Source organism: Bemisia tabaci, chromosome 9 (genome assembly GCF_918797505.1).
Source record: "Bemisia tabaci chromosome 9, PGI_BMITA_v3".
In the NCBI taxonomy this organism is placed as follows: Eukaryota; Metazoa; Arthropoda; class Insecta; order Hemiptera; family Aleyrodidae; genus Bemisia; species Bemisia tabaci.
Genome location: NC_092801.1, coordinates 32,902,003 through 32,918,538, shown reverse-complemented (window position 1 = coordinate 32,918,538; position 16,536 = coordinate 32,902,003). Strand labels below are relative to the sequence as shown.

General features: G+C 38.7%; 1 protein-coding gene across 1 annotated transcript; it reads right to left on the bottom strand.

Moving 5' to 3' along the window:
- Nucleotides 1-5,773: 5,773 nt before the first annotated feature.
- LOC109030307 (uncharacterized) lies at nt 5,774-14,917 on the bottom strand. Its single transcript, XM_019041202.2, has 3 exons — nt 14,739-14,917; nt 8,641-9,948; nt 5,774-6,992 (listed from the first exon to the last, which is right to left on the bottom strand). Exons 1-3 carry the CDS (start codon nt 14,773-14,775, stop codon nt 6,850-6,852), a joined length of 1,488 nt encoding a protein of 495 aa, XP_018896747.2. The 5' UTR covers nt 14,776-14,917; the 3' UTR covers nt 5,774-6,849.
- Nucleotides 14,918-16,536: the final 1,619 nt, after the last annotated feature.

The following is a 16,536-nucleotide window of genomic DNA, read 5'->3' as shown; positions in this document are numbered from 1 at the left end:
CTTTCCCAGGCTCATCTCTAAATGTAGCTACGCCCTTATGTCAGCCAAGCGACGAACTGGTGGGAGGAGCTGATTCGCCGCTGACTGATCGCTCGAGACAGCCACTTGGATTTCCCACGCAAAAAAAAAGAAACTGATTTTTTCCTCCTCAGTCCTCACATCGCCTTTGTTGCCCCGTGTTGCACCATTCTGCCATGCTAAGGAGGAACGCCGCATGAGCCTTCAGATGTTGCCAAACTTCCTTGGACCAATCACAAATTTTAGGAGAAATTTGGGAGTACACTGAAAAAAAAATATCGGTGTATTTACTAAGAAAATGGTAAAATTACCAAGAATTCAAGGTTCTATTTGATCCCATGTTTTTTCTTGGTAAAATTACCATTTATGGAATTGGTAATTTTACCGAGAAATCTCGGTAAAATTATTGAACTTTCTCAATAATTTTACTAGACCTTGGTAAAAACGCCAATATTTTTTATCGACTGTGGTAGAATTACCGAGATAAAATGGCAAAGTTACCGGGAATTGATTATCAATAAAAAAGGTATTCTTACCTGAAAAAAACAGTAAAAATACCGGTTTATAGATAAGCTTACCAGTCTGTGTTGGTAAAATTACCAATAATTGGTAAAAAAAAGTGAGATGGTAAAAGTACCAACGGACCTTGGTAAAAACGCCAATAATTTTTTTTCAGTGCAGATGTTGCCAAACTTCCTTGGACAATCACAAATTTTAGGAGAAATTCGGGAGTACTTCTCCTCCAAATGTTAATGAATTTCCTTTGTAATTACATCTAGGATGTCCGAAAATTTCAATTACAAATATTCATTAATTCCACTAGGAATAATTATTTTTCGAGAGGAAATTTGACATCATTTGAATGCCTATAAGGGGTTCTTCCTCAGCACGGCAGAATTCCTCTCGTATATCGACGGTGAAACTACAAAAACGCATATCTCGGTTTGCGACGCCGCGGAATTCCTCCCACAATGTATAAAAAATACATTTTAAAAAAATGGAAAAATACCCGATGCCATTTCTTTAAAACCTCTCCGATTATACTCATCTCTCTATGAGGCATATTCTGTGGTTTCAAGAAATATCGCTGGTTTATTCTCCTTTGATGTACTAAAGGTACACGGACTTTATGTCCACTTTTTTTACGTCCACAGTTCTGAAGCCAACACTATTGTTAAGTCCATTACTTAAACGTCCACTAAGTAAAGTCCACTAAAATCAAATTCTAGCGTTATATTTTAGTCCGTGTGTAAAATTATATTGACAGTATCGAAATGAGAAAATTAAGAGAGAATGAGGTGTTGTTATCGTAACTCATATTTTAAATGAAATGTTAATTTCTTCTTTTGATTCATCTTCTCAAGTTGTCTTTGGTAAATACTTGGTTTCATTTTTATCCTTGAAATTTCCGATGTAAAATATGCCTTAAATGTACATTCTTTTTTTTAATGAAATTGATTACTTCATTTTAAAAGCATTTACATTTTGAAAACGTGGTAAATATTTGTAAAACATTTTCCAAGCCATGGCATCGATATGAATCTCAATGAGCCGTAGTTGTGATGAAAGAAACTATACAAAAATTAATAAAAGATGAAAAAAACTAGAAGCACGTAATTTTTTGTTTTTAACTTAATTGTACATCGATCTTCTTGGGTTAAATACGTTCAATTTTGAGCCTTCAGTTGAGCTTACACCACGCTGCAGCACAGTAAAAGCCCAAAATATAAAAGAATAAATTTGAATGCTTTGGAAATCATCAATTTGACACGAAACCACTGTTATATTTACAAAAAACATATTATATTTTCCAGTAGTACATATTTCTTTTTCATCAGTTTAAAAGGGAATAATCAATGCAGAGAGTGCAAATATTTCAAAATCATGAGTTGAAAAATGCTGACTCCGCGAGTTTAAATATTAGAGCCTAATACAAAGCGGAGCGGCGTGTTAGCAGCGCAGAACGCGCACTGGCGCCTACAAACCTAACGGGATACTTCACGCATTGCGCAACGCTTGAAGTATCCCGTTAGGTTTGTAGGCGCCTATGCGCGTGTCACGCTGGTTACCTGCCGCGCCGCAACGCTTTAAGCAACTATTTCGCGTCAGAGGCGTTGCACAGTATCCTACAAGATTGAAGGCGCACGAAATAACTAGTTAAAGAGGACTTTCAATTTTGACTGCATCTGTTACTGAAAAATATTTAATTTGTCATTGGAGCGTTTCCTAGGCTTCCGCTTTGGTTTCCATCTTATCATATCCGTACAGTGTACACATGAACGTATGTTTTTATCTGCTCTTAGAGTCTGTTCTCTTTCATGACTTGATTCATGAATGAAATGTTTTTAGAATGAAGGTAGTAGTAGTACGCATTTATTTTTGAGGTGGTTCCTGTCATTTAAATGAGAGGAAAAAAATGTGGACATAACATGTCCACAATTTGGACAATTTTGGACATATTCATGGTTGGACATTAAATCATGCATGTGGACTTCATAAAGACTGGACTTAACGTTTAGTGGACATAAATAGCGGCGGACATTTATCTAATGGACGAAAGGTAGGTGGACATAAAGTCCTGGAAGCGTTCTGAAAATACACCGTGTGAGAATCCTATACTTCCTCCGATAGAGTATTCATTTTCATCAAAATTGATGAATTGTCTTTGAAATTTTCAGAAATACCAGGTTTTCATGTCAGTAACTCTCTCTGATAAATCAAGAGACAAAAAATCACAAGTTTCCTGGATAAGTCCGGAATTTTATTACGAGGATTTTAGCAAATTTTCCACATTTAGATGACGTTTTCCTTCAGGCAGTCGTGAGGCTCCCGAATAATTTCGCATTAAACTTGGCAATCGGGCGCGAAAAATGTTTTGCGAAGCGATGAGTCTTTTGTGACCGGTTTGGACCAACTTTCACTCCTGAATCGATTTAAATGCAATGACTCGCAATCAGCCTACGGTTTACTAAAATTGGTGATTTTTTCCCTCTCATATATTTCTCCTTTTTTCTGCTCTGAATATGTTTTGAGCTCGCCCACTCGGGAGAGCTCTTTGCAATTGATTTCTTTTAGCATTGGTAGTGTCCGTGGCGACAAATGGATGGTTCTCGTTGCCGTCGGAGGAACGGCCAAAATCCCATTGATTTCAAGGTCTAAAAGTTGAATTTTCGCGGGTTACAGTTTTCCTCCGTCGAACATTTCCGTTCCCTCATTCAACTGAGGATTAATTGTTCCTCGTTTGCTACACTAGAGAGCAGCACTTTCCAGTGGCCGAGTATATCATAGCATGTTGCTATGGTTTTATAGCAAATTACCTAATTGTATGTTATCATCCTCTTATCTTTTCAATGCAGTTTTTGTGTGCAGTTGTACTTGCAATTGTTATTATTTCTTAAAATAAAAAACATGGTGACCTCGACGTGATTTAATAATTTGTTCAATTAATTTTAAGTTACTAAGACTAAGATTGAGATTTGCGCATAATTAATGGATAATCCTTAAGATTGCCGTTATTGGTACCATAGAAGGTTAATTAACCTCAAAATAATTGCATGCTTGAGAGCTCGGTTGGGACTCGCATTGGGATCCTTTCAGAGTTTGTTTAAACCTCATATTAAGAATGCTTTAGGATTCGTTTGAGCCCCTCGCATTAAGAATGCTTGGGAGTTCGTTTGAGCCTCGCATTAAGAATGCTTGAGAGTTCGTTTGAGCCACGCATTGAGTTTCTTTAGAGTTCGTTTTAACCTTAAAATACAGATGCATGAAGTGCTCTTTCGAGCTCCGTGCTATTTATAGTGCGCGAGGTGCTCCATTGAGCCACCGCATACATACAAAGGCGTGATGTGCTCCATTGAGCCACTCGCATACAAAGACTTGAAGTGGTCTTTCGAGCTCCACGCTAAAATTCAAGTGAGTTCCTTTTCCGCTCTTAGTGTATACCATAAGTATTGTGTAAGAATTATGGCAGAAACGTTCCTCCGAACCGTGCTCAATTATAGTTTCTTTGAACTCTGTGCCGATAAAAATTCAGAATTTCAGACTGCCAGCTTAACAAAGTATAACCTTAATTCAAGTTGGCGACTTGATTTAAAAAAAAAAAAAAATTAAAATTAAATCATATGGTTTCATTACATTGTTGACAAGTTAAGAAAAAGCTTATCAACGATGAAAGCCAGAAACAAAAATGCGATGGCAAAAATAGCCATTGCAACATTTGCCGCAAAATCACATTCATAAAAGATAATTCCATTTCTCTCTCTTTATTTCTCTTTATTTATTGAAATGTGAAAAATTTGACTTATGAAATTACGTCATAACATTTTGCATCGGCATGTAACCTCTGATAATTGGGTAAAGATTCATTTAATACGTATACAATTTTAGAAAAAAGCATTAATAGTTGTTAATAGTTTCCCAAAGGCGAGCTCTCCAACACAGTAGTGTTGGAACCAGCAGCTTGTTTTATAGGTTTTTATTATTTTTTAATGAAGGGGGAGGGGTAGGGGTATGATTGGTTTGTGGAATCTTCTTCATGCGTAATGGAAATTAATGAGGACAGGTTAAATTCTTCGCGTTCATCGTCAGCTCCACTCCCGAGGAATCCAAGGACAGGTCCATGACCGTTTCGATTACTCCTCTATATTCTTTAGAGAACGTTCATAAAATGCGTAACGCTCTAGGGTAGCAGAGGGGTTTCAGCTTGCGTTACGGGTATGTTACGTTACATATGTTGCGTTACGGGTATGTGCGTTACTCAGTATGGACCCCGGCTCATAAGTTCACTCCAAAATTTTCAACGGCGAAGGAAAAAATTGAAAGAGAAATGAACACATAAAGCAGTTGGACTGATTCTGCTTGAATCCGTTCTTATAAGTGGACGTATTCATGCTAAAAGGAGCATGTTCCTCGCAAGCCTCATGCATATCGACGGTGTAGGTCCGCAATCACGTAACTCGGTTTACGACGTCGCATACTTCTTGTCATATTTTATTTTTTAAACGGAAAACTACTCAACGGCAATTCTTTAAAACTGCAGTGATTTTTCTTCCCTGTGCGAAGAAAATTCTGCATACATTTCAAGGAATGATGTCAATGTTTTCTCATTTAAAAAAATAACATAGAGGCGGAGATTTTCCGACACCGCAAACGAGTTATGTGATTGCCGACTTACACCGTCGATATGTCCTTTTTGTATTAATACGCCCAATTGAAGCAGGAAAAACGAGGCTGAGGTGATTTGTGAGAAATTCAGGGAGGATCGCATCTGCGTTATGATTCACATGTTATTGCTTTGTTTTAAGTAGACTATGGCACCCATCGATCATACTGGTTTTTACAGCTTTTCCGCTCTCGGCGAGTCCTAATGAGCATATTTCTGGACAGACGATGTCAGGTTCAAGGCCTCTTGACTCCTCGCTGGCTGCAAGCAACGGGGTCATCCGCATCTTAATCCAAACTCGAATGAACAACATTCTGGTGCAAGAACCGAGACAAAGCATTGACACTGCTTACGCCAGAGTTGGATTCTTTTACGTTGAAAAGTTCAATGCACGAGAGGTTTAAATCAAAAGGAATCATGCGTGCATGGGACTCGAATAATATGTCAAAGTTCCTTTGATTTAATTTAATCGCGCATAGTTTTTTTTCTTTTCTAGCATAAATACATCCAGTTTTTACGTGCGAATGCTTCGGGCGGCGCACAGTGGATCGAGTCAATAGGAAAGGTCGGACAAAATTTGGAAACTTGAAACGCTTATAACTCCGTTTATACAAAACTTCGAGGTTTTGAAAAAGGTTCCATTGGTTTGCTCCTGAAATTTTCTTCTAGTTGCACCCCTTGAACTTTAAAATGTGACGAAATAAACACCAAAATTTGCAGTTTTAGTAAAAAATTCCGTGTCCGACCTCTCTAATTGACTCGATCCACTGTGCGGCGGCGGACTATAAGTGGATCAGTCGATGCTAGAATAGAACCTATTAACCTTAGAAAATCAGAAAATGAGTAGTTTTGCAGAAAAATTTGATATCACTTTAAATGTTCATGAAAAGGTTACGCAAAAACTCCAAAAATTGAGTAGGTTTTTTTTTCCTTTAAAAAAAAATGAATGAGGTTACCTATTCAGGTTACTATCCATAAAAAAGCCTAACATGTCCAAAATGTTAATTTGCTCACAAATTTAATGCAAACTAGGGGGGTATGCTCCCTGTCAGCTCTAAAGATCAGCTCCTCTAAGCTCTTCGCGTCTAAGGTAATATGCTTTTATATTATATTATAAAGGAAGAAAAGATTCAGCAGGTTTATCAGGTCATGACTTGCTCCACAGTAACTTATTCAACATAAAAGCATAAACGTCAAAATATATGTAAATTATTTTTTGTTTCCCTGGGTTGATTTATAGCTCTCATTAAAGTAGAAGTTCTGAAATGCTCAATAAAAGAGGATAATAAGCAGCAGGTTGAGTTCAAGGTTGTATTCGTTGGGAAGTACCTACATTGCGCAACCTGCAAAATTTCTGATTACCAATGAATTTATCAATTAGCAAGGTTAGGATTCGTGAGCAGACCATGACGGCCAATTATTTCGAGCAACTGTTTTTAGGAATTAATTTATTCTCATTCATCATCTAAAATAAATACAGAATATGTACAGGCAGTATACACAGTATACAAGAGATCAAACTAAAATACCATCCAAAGGAATGGGAATTTAGACTTTATCACACAAGAGTTTCTGAATCATCACAAAACTTAACGAGTTTTGACAACAAACTCGCAAGTTTGTGTGCTTCGCGCTAGCACGAAGACTCATCAGCTCAAATATAATGATTTTCACCATTCTACTCTTCTTCCAGAGCTCTGGGATTGAGCTTGTGCCTGAGATTGAGAGAATGTCTGAGGAGGGCTTGTCCAGCCGGATAGTGACGGTACGATTGGTCTGCCAAGACAAGCTGAGTGATAAGCTAATTGAACTCCTGAAAACAAAAACAAAAATAATGTAAATCGTTTCCATTTTTAGTTGGAAGAAACAAGGCATCACTGGGGAGGATAAGGAAAAATTATTTAAAGCCAAAGAAAAATGTAAAAAAATTTGGATGTCGTCGAGTTCTACTTTTACTAGAAAACTTAGGTATAAAATTCTTATTTTTAAATTTTGGGTAGTTTTTCGCAATTTAAGCTAATTATTCAGCAAAACTGGAAGAAAAATATGTATAATTTCGCTTGAACGTAAATATCTTACCGAATGAAATTCGGCGCAGTGTAAGAGGGCTCATCCGACGCACCAATTAATTATTGAATCTGTTTCTATTAGTCGGGCGTAAGTCCAAAATCTCATGAGCCCTGGCTTTCGTTGATCACGTAGGACGCTAGGGCCCATGAGTTTTTGTACTTACACCCGCCTAACAAAAACCGATTCAATTATCCCCTTCTTTCCATCCCATCAGAGTGTTGATTTTTAAAGGGAAATGTCGGTCAATTTGAATCGATTTGGACCTCAGCGCCCCAAGATAATTTTTTCTAATGTTTAGGATCGTCTCCAAATTTAAACTTTCTTTGATATGTGTTCAGTAAACTCTCAAAATTTGCCGTTCCCCAAAAGTTATCGCCATGATCAGTGCGATTTGTGTGTCCCCCTTAATTCCAGACCCAGATAACGTTACCATTCTGCAAATGTTTAGTTTTTTTGGCACAAAAGGAGTCCCTTGTCCCATGAACGTTCTAATGGTCCAATTTCACCGGAAAGGCACCAAGTTGCATCAAATGGACCGCGTTTAGCAGAGAGGAACCAAGCCACACCAGCTATTGCCAAATTCAACTGGGCAATTTAATTTATTAAGAGAGAACGTTTGTGCGGAATTTTTTGAAAATTTCAAGGAATTTGCTTCGAACTAAGCAGAAAATTCTGCACAACCGTTTTCATGTGACAAATTAAATCGCCCAATTAAATCTGCCAATAGCTGATATGACTTGTACCTATCCTTTCTGCTGAACGCGGTCCAATCGTGAACCGAAAAGAAGAGATTTCAAGTATCATATCCTCGAAAGACTCGATGTAAAGGGAAAAGTTTAACGACTGTTCCCACGTTTTAAATATTTTTTCGCTCGGTTGACTTTTGACGTAAGAGGACTAGCAACGGGTTAAATTCAGAACTACTCACTAGAGTACATGTATAGCGAGAGTATAGACAGATGTGAAACTCCGAAAATCCATCAGGCCCTCACCGATGCCTCCGCGAAAAAAGTTAGGGGCCAGAAATGCAGCCAACCTATGAATTTCAATTATCCAGAGCGATTTATTAATACAATTGTCACGAACCATCGTTTATAAAGCACGTACTTGACTTAGTTTTTGCATAAATTTTCTCATTTCTGCGAAAGAACGCTCATTTGTGTACATTGTTAGCCATCTTGGTTAGAATTGGAATCTGAAGACTGGCAGTGACATTTTGTGCGTTAGAGGTTGGTTAGAAGGGTGGCTACACTTTTGGGCCCTAAGCCCTCCATGAAGCGATCTGTCCATACTCTCGCTATACAGGTACTCTACTACTCACAATTCTTTTTTCTGAAGTAGGACATGGTGCGTCTCTGACAAATTCGATTTATGAGTATTGATAAACTTACCGGGTGAGCGATTGCAGACTCTGGCACACTCAAGGGTCCTGGGGTTTCCGTAGGTCTGGTTGTCAGTTCCGCACACGGGGTTGTACTCGGGGGTTGGAGCGCAGCTACATGGTTGCGTGACCTTGGTAACCTGGGTTGTAGGGGTTGCGGGATTCTCTATTCCCCACTTATTCGGCAGGGAGTTCGAAGAACCGCCAGCCTCCACAGACTCCTCCGAAGATTCGCTCGAGTTCTCACCAGACTCGTCTTCATCCGACTTGTCCTCGCCTGACTCCTCGGACGAATCATTCTTCTCGACACCGGGGTTACCCGTGGGTCGGGGGCCAGGCGTGAAAAGCGGCCGATCGAAAGGACCTGGCCGACTAGGATTGAAAGGCTGGACCTCGGGTCGACCCAGGTCACCCGTCTTCGTGCAGTCGACTCCAGGTCGGTAGTCGAACTTGTTCCCGAGAGGAGGTCGGTTGGGAACGAGGTCGAAAGGAGGTCGGCTGGGAGCGAGACCGAAAGGAGGTCGACCGAAGTTGAAAGCGTCAGGTCGGAAAGGAACGTTGCCGCCGAAAGCGGGGTAAGGTAAGTCGAAGAAATTAGGTCGGTTGACCTCGTTGCTGGCGATAGGTGGAGGATTAGGTCGGGGACGATCGTTACCCCCGAAGGGTCGCTCTTGATTGAACGGGGTGTTAGGTCGACTACTGACAGGTCGATTGAATTCGTTACCACTGGCAGGTCGACTCAACTCGTTATCATTAGCAGGTTGACCAAACTCGTTTCCGATAGCAGGTCGACTGACCTCAGCACCATTAGCAGGTCGATTGAATTCATTTCCGATAGCAGGTCGACTTTGACCTTGTGAATCAGGACGATTAAATTCATCAGGTCGACTGGCGGTACGATCGCCTCCATTTCCAGGTCGGTTCTGTTCGACAGTCTCGGGAGTGCCAGCAACGCTGCCCACGGGTCGGTTTTCGGCCACGTGAGGGCGGTTTTGACCGTTGACATTGAGGCTGGAGTCCCAAGCTGCACCACTATCGGGTCGGTTTTGACCTCGACCTTCGTCTCCGAAATCTTCGCCGGGTTCGTTGAACTCGCCGTCGAAGTCTTGCCTGTTCTGGGTTGTTCCGGGTTGAGGTCGTCTGGGCTCGTTGACGATTCGACTGAACTCGGGTCCGGGCGGGGTTTGGACGGAGTTGCGTGAGGAGCTGCTCCCTGAAGGGAAGAAGAAGTTGCGCCCTCTTGGAAGTTGTGGTCCAGAGAGAATAAACTGAGGGCTGCATTGCGCGACTGCTGTCAAAGTTAGCAAGGCAAGACTGGCTGTGAACAGAAACAATAAAATGATCAGAGACAATATATTCGTCGCACTCCTGACGTAAGGACGTGACTGCATTTGGACTACATTTTGCAATTTGGACCTATAGATTCTAGCCGGGTTTAAAAACAACGTATGTGCCATTAGTTTCCCTATGCACATAAGTGTTTTTCCAGAAGAGCCAGAATTTATAGTTCCAAATTGCAAAATGTAATCCATTTGGACTACATTTTGCAATTTGGAACTATAAATTCTAGCCCGGTTTAAAAACATCGTATGTGTCATTAGTTTCCCTATGCAAATAAGTGTTTTTTCAGATGAGCCAGAATCTATAGTTCCAAATTGCAAAATGCAGTCCATTTCACGATGAGCCCTAGCGTCCATTGTAGCAGTCTTTACCCCTCACGGGAAAAAAAAAAACACAAAGTTCCATGGGCCTAACCGTATGATACGACTATTTCAACTTCCAAGTAGGTAAAATTGTGTATTTACCAAATGAAGGAAAATCTATTCTCAGCTGACCTTGAGACTTGAACGCAGGAGTAGAAAAGTGGGATGAGGTAAACCGCAGTATACAAGGATATCAAATTGATGAGAAAGTTACTGCGAGAGCGTTGAATTACCTGAAAATCAATGGGTCTGAGTTTAATTTTTATGAAATAACTGCAACCGTGATAATTTGTTGGTGAAAACCACTGTCAAAGCGAAGTTATTAAAGTGCGAAGGATGAATCACCGGTTTTTCGAAACTGCGTCGGCCGAAGAATTTGCGACTCTCAGATTCGCCTCACTGGAAAAAAAAACACATTGGATCTAGAGTTCAGACTCTTAAAAACATCGACAAGAAAAAATACTCTTGATTCAATCAGATTTAAGCTTAAATCAAGAACCAAGCCTCTTAATTGGAGCGGATTTCCTTTTGATTTAAGCTTAAATCTGCTTGAATCAAGAGTCCTTTTTCTTGTCAATGTTTTCAAGAGTCTGGACTCTAGATCCAATGTGTTTTTTTTCCGGTGTTTGCGAAAACTCGCCTGGCAAAGTGCCCACTCCGACATTCATCAGTCGTCATTGAGTGAATTTTATTTGACTTTTTTCTCAAAATTGCTCGTCAAACATCAAACTAAGCGAAAAATATTTTTGACTTGAAAAATGAATTTAACTTTGGCCTCTTTCGGTTATATCGCTCAGATTTTTAGCGAAGGATCTCTATGATACATTGTCTCCGGATATGATCAAAGAAAAAAAAAAATTACACTTAGAATACTTAGATTCCGGGAAATTTTGATGAAGAAGCATGAATTGTGCCTTTTCACTCTCTCACACCTTTACATAAAAAAAAAATTGCTGATTCAACAATTCAATTGCTAAAAACAGTGAGTGCAATGTTTCAACGCAGATTTTACAACAAAAAAATGCTACTTTAACCACCTCCGTGGTTAAATTAGTTTACAATGTGGTTAAAGTAGCATTTTTTTGTTGTAAAATCTGCGTTGAAACATTGCACTCACTGTTTTTAGCAATTGAATTGTTGAATCAGCAATTTTTTTTCCGTGTTGTCCAGTGACTGCTGAGTGCAAATGCATCAATACTTTTAGAGAAAAACAAATCAATATTCATCGGCCCTGCGGGCTGATTATTGAAATTGATAGACAAAGTGATAGACAAAGAAGACATAAGGAGTATGGAGCAATCCTATTTGTTAAAATGGGTGGTTCCTTTAGACTAAAGGGAGAAAATGATGGACTAACCATAGGGTCTCTTGTGTTTTGCCGTTAGTTAGTCTATTACCGACCTGCTATGTCCATTATAATAACCAGCTTCCACCAATAAGATCCCTCCGTATCCCTCTTGTCCTCTTTATCTATAACTTTGTCTATCAATTTCAATAATCGGCCTGCTGGGTCGTTTTAAGTCTATCTGCAAACGGTACTACTCGTCGACTGTTGAATCGTTATTGAATGAACTGGATTGATGCATCCCTATCTTGGCAATGCTGTTCGGATGTATTTCTGCCAAACGGAACTATGTGCATTTAGACAAGCGCCCTGAGACCCATATGAATACATGGATAACAGGGCTCACGTCATAATGCACATAGTTCCGTTTGATAGAAATACGTCCATTTATCGAGCAAGGTTATTCGATAATGCTTTGATTCAAAAATCCAAGCGCTGCCGATGGGTCTCTGCAAACACCTCTAATTTCTTTTACTTTATGAGGAAGTTAGGCAAAAAAGCACTTGAGATTTAAAATTCAATTTCCAAGCGGCAAAATTATAGATTCAGGATAAAAAAAATACCGAGTTTCCGGCGTTATTGTTGCTTATCGCTTTGTAGTACTTATATTTTTCATAAATCGTTCAAGCCAAAGTTTCACGGTCCAAATGTCAAGCCACATAATTTGCATTATCGATGATATTACAAGCGTTTGAAATACTTTCATTTCTCAAGGTGGCAGCAGCGTCAGCAAACTTTATTCGCAGTTTTCTCAAATTCACGATTGATAGTTGGACTGCATTTTGCAATTAGGAACTATGAATTCCGGCCCGGTTTAAAAACAACGTATGTGCTATTGGTTTCCTTATGCACATAAGTGTTTTTTCAGGTGAGCCAGAATCAATAGTTCCAAATTGCAAAATGCAGTCCAGTTCTATATATTATGACCACGGATCGATGGTCAACATGTGAAACTGCGGATCTCCATTGCGGTGCTTCAAAATCTCGGCTCCTTTTTTATTTTTTCGAAAAAGAATAATCCAACTTAATAGCTTGAAATGTAGGTAACTATTCTGATTATAGGAAAGAAAATTCAAGGAAAATTTCAAGAAACTACAATGACTATACGTTGACGTTACGAAGAAAAAAATGAAGTGTGAAAGAAAGTCAGCGCCGCCACAAACGGAGGTAGGTACTTGGTTTCGCACTTTGGCTATCAAGGAATGTTGAATTGTTTTGCGGTTGTTAAGTAATTAAATTAAATGCGTCAATGACGAAATTGACGAAAGGTAAAAAACGCATATCTTGGATATCGACGTTAAAATTTGTCGCTAAGGTTTTATTTTTATAAGCGAATACGTAGCAGGCAGAAGTTTTTTTCAACTTGCCTACAGATTTTCTTCACTTCTTCGAAATTATTCTCAGAAAATTGAAATGAGGTATGTTGATCAGTTACCTTTCTAAGGAGCCAAGATACGATCGAAGATTTTTCAATTGCTGGAATGGGAGATTCACTTAGTTTTTTAATTTAGCCGTGGATACTTATTTATTTATTTCTTTAATTATTTATTTTTGTATTTATTATCGTGTATTACATACTGTGATGATCCCCGATCATGTTTCGGTTCCTGAAAAGAAAACTGATCGAAAATCCTCATTTAAACTTTCTGTGGATCATTTCAGAGGAGTGAAGAAAATTTGCAGATAAGTTGAAAAAAAAAACTGTTACTTAGTTGTGTTTCGCGTAAAAGAGTTACTCTTATTTAGAGAAACTATTGTTTTTAATAGAAGTAAGTAATCAATGTGAATTCATAGATGCTTCCTTGCTTAATGAAATTAAGTAAAATACACGGAGTCCTAACGGGTTGGTTTTTTTAAATCTAAAAACTAATTTTATTCGGACGTATTTATGCTAAAAATGACTACATGAAAATTAATTAAATCAAAAGGAATTTCGTAGGACTGAAACCCTATGTGCATTATTCCATTTGATTTAACAGGAATGGATTCAAACTCAATGATTCAACCAATTATAATATTATAAATTTCATCTAAATACAGCTTCTAACTATGTAAAAGTATAAAATTTTACCGCAACTTTAGACCAAAAGCGCTAAAATTTTCTCCTACTTAGCACGGAAAAAAAATTAATGTTTATTCAGCATTTTTACTGTTGAAAACATGTGCGACAGGTATCGGGTGTTGATTTTACATTTGAAAAAAATACTAACTCAACATTGAATATGTTCATTTTACCGTGGAAATAGTTAACCTAGCATTTTTTTTTGTAAACTCAGCATTGTACTTGTCACTTTTTTTCATTATAAGTGCCAAAGCATTATTCAATTTTTTTCCGTGATGTAAATCAGAAATGATTAACTAAATTTCACTAGAATTTCAGAGTGTTCCTTTTAACATAAATGCGTCCCGTTTACACTGAAAAAAAATTCTCGGCGTTTTTACCACGGTCTGTTGGTACCATTACCATCTCACTTTTTTTCACCAATTATTAGTAATTTTACCAAGACAGACTTGTAAGCTTACCTAAAAACCGGTATTTTCACTGCTTTTTTCAGGTACGAATACCCCTTTTACTGGTAATCAATTCCCGGTAACTTTGCTATTTTATCTCGGTAATTCTACCCCAGTCGATAAAAAATATTGGCGTTTTTACCAAGGTCCAGTAAAATTACCGAGAAAGTTCAATTATTTTACCGAGATTTCTCGTTAAAATTACCAATTCCATAAATGGTAATTTTACCAAGAAAAAACTGGGATCAAATAGAACCCTGAATTCTTGGTAATTTTACCCTTTTCTTGGTAAAAACACCGATATTTTTTTTCTCAGTGTAGCATTTTTTTTTGTAAACTCAGCATTTATACTTGTCGCTTCTTCACATCATAAGTGCTAAAGCATTATTCAATTTTTTCCGTGATGTAAATCAGAAATGATAAACTAAATTTCACTAGAACTTCACAGTGTTCCTTTTAACATAAATATGCGTCCCGTTTAGCTAAAAATCTGAAAGAAGCACAAAAATACACGCTCCCTGAAGTTTCCGCAGCGAACTGAATCCTTACCTGTAAAAAACTGCATTTTGAAGGAACACTCCTGCATCCAAAACAACACAAAACCACGGAGCACACGCGAGAATATTCCACAAACAGGTCAAAACGAAGAGTGCGCGCTTGACCGCGCCTGGCCGGAGAATGACTGACCACGCCGGCCGACGCACCTTTTTGACTGAAACCGAGGAGAAGCTGTGAAATCCCCGGTGAAAAAAAACCAGAGCGACGGAAATCACGCTCCCCGCAGCATCGCGCTCTGGACACACTCACAGGGACTCCCGGGGAATCCCGTAGGATAGCGCGGGAATCCTAGGGAATTTGCCCGCATATTTCCTTTATGACCGACGGATAAAGTCATAATCGTTGAGAGATGAGTCAGTGATGCTGGTCATAGATTGGTATCTTAATCTGCCGTGCTAAGGAAAAACGCCGTATGAACCTTCAGGCGTTGCCAAATTTCCTTCGATAAAACACGAATTTCCTGATAAATTTATGAAAATTTTCCTTTCGATTCTTCAGATAATTTTGTACGCAATTTCCCCTAAAGTCCCTGAAAATTTCAAGGGAAAATATTCATAACTTTCCAAAAAATTCAAACATTTTATCGAGAGAAATTTGGCAACTCTCGAATGTTCATACGGCGTTCTTCCTTAGCACGGCAGTAATGACCGGTAGCTCAGTGTGGAGTGGAAAGAGAGAAATAATGAGATTTCTTCAACGAAGATTATTCTATGTCAAATTTTTCAGACCTGCCGCAGATTTAGAGAATTAATTTTCCTGGCCATTGAGGCGTTGGGTGCAGAGAGGGTATTTCCTCGTTGCGGTGTTTCAGAATCTCCACTGCTACTTTATACAGGCAACTATTACTTTTCTGCTGATTCTACTTTACTGCTATTTTTTCTGCTGGGTGATCCAGGGTTAAACGGTCGGACTGCAGGAGCCGAAACACCCCCAGACCCACTCTTTAAATTGAGATATCGATTTTTTTAGATCATGTATGAATCTGAATCTTTCAGATATTTATGAATGAATTTATGACTTCATGAAGTACAGGAGAGTACAAATTTTCATGAGATTTGGTTCACAACCAGTGTTCGAAATTCACCTTCGAGTTTTAGGAGCCATGTGGCGCATCAAGCCCGATTTTTATAGGCTCCATTGAAGATCTTTTAAGGGCCAAATTGACTTTTTGCATATATATTACGGCGTATTTAGTGAAAACATATACGCAAGATGTTTTTGTAACAGAGCTAGTAAGTAGCTGTAATTTGGGGAAGAAAAAAAGCACTAAGAATGAAATCGTGAAGAGTAAAAAAAGCTTTCACTTGTAGTGCTGACAATTCTGAGTTTTTTTCAATTCAAATAGATTTGTTTTCCTTTCTGTATGTGACTTCCTATGAAAATCCAGATTTTTAGGGGCCATGTTGGCGCAGAGCCTTCATTTTTTAAGAGCCATGGCCGATTTTTTATAGTCTTCGTCCCTAAACTACAACTCCTTCATCGCGAAAGAAGGATGATGGTGCTATGTACTGCCTCGCAAAGGAAAAACGCCATAGAAGCATTCGAATGTTGTCAAATTTCTTCCCAGAAAATATTTATTTTTGAAGATAGTAAGGAATATTTCGCCTCGAAATGTTCAGACTTTTTAGATCAAATGTCGAACAAATCCCTCCAAAAAAATCGGAGGAGAAATATTCAACATTTTTCCGGAAAATTTATTGTTGTTCGACGGAAATTTTGCAACGCCTGATGGCTTATACGGCGTTCCTCCTTAGCACGGCAGTATACATTGAAATTGCTGGAGCACCCT

Bases quoted from the DNA above. Each gene is read 5' to 3' on its own strand.
- LOC109030307 (XM_019041202.2), bottom strand. From the start codon at position 14,775: ATGCAGGAGTGTTCCTTCAAAATGCAGTTTTTTACAG. The intron at 9,949-14,738 runs GTAAGGATTCAG...TTCTGTTCACAG, and splicing joins CAAAATGCAGTTTTTTACAG to CCAGTCTTGCCTTGCTAACT. The intron at 6,993-8,640 runs GTAAGTTTATCA...TTTTGTTTTCAG, and splicing joins AGTCTGCAATCGCTCACCCG to GAGTTCAATTAGCTTATCAC.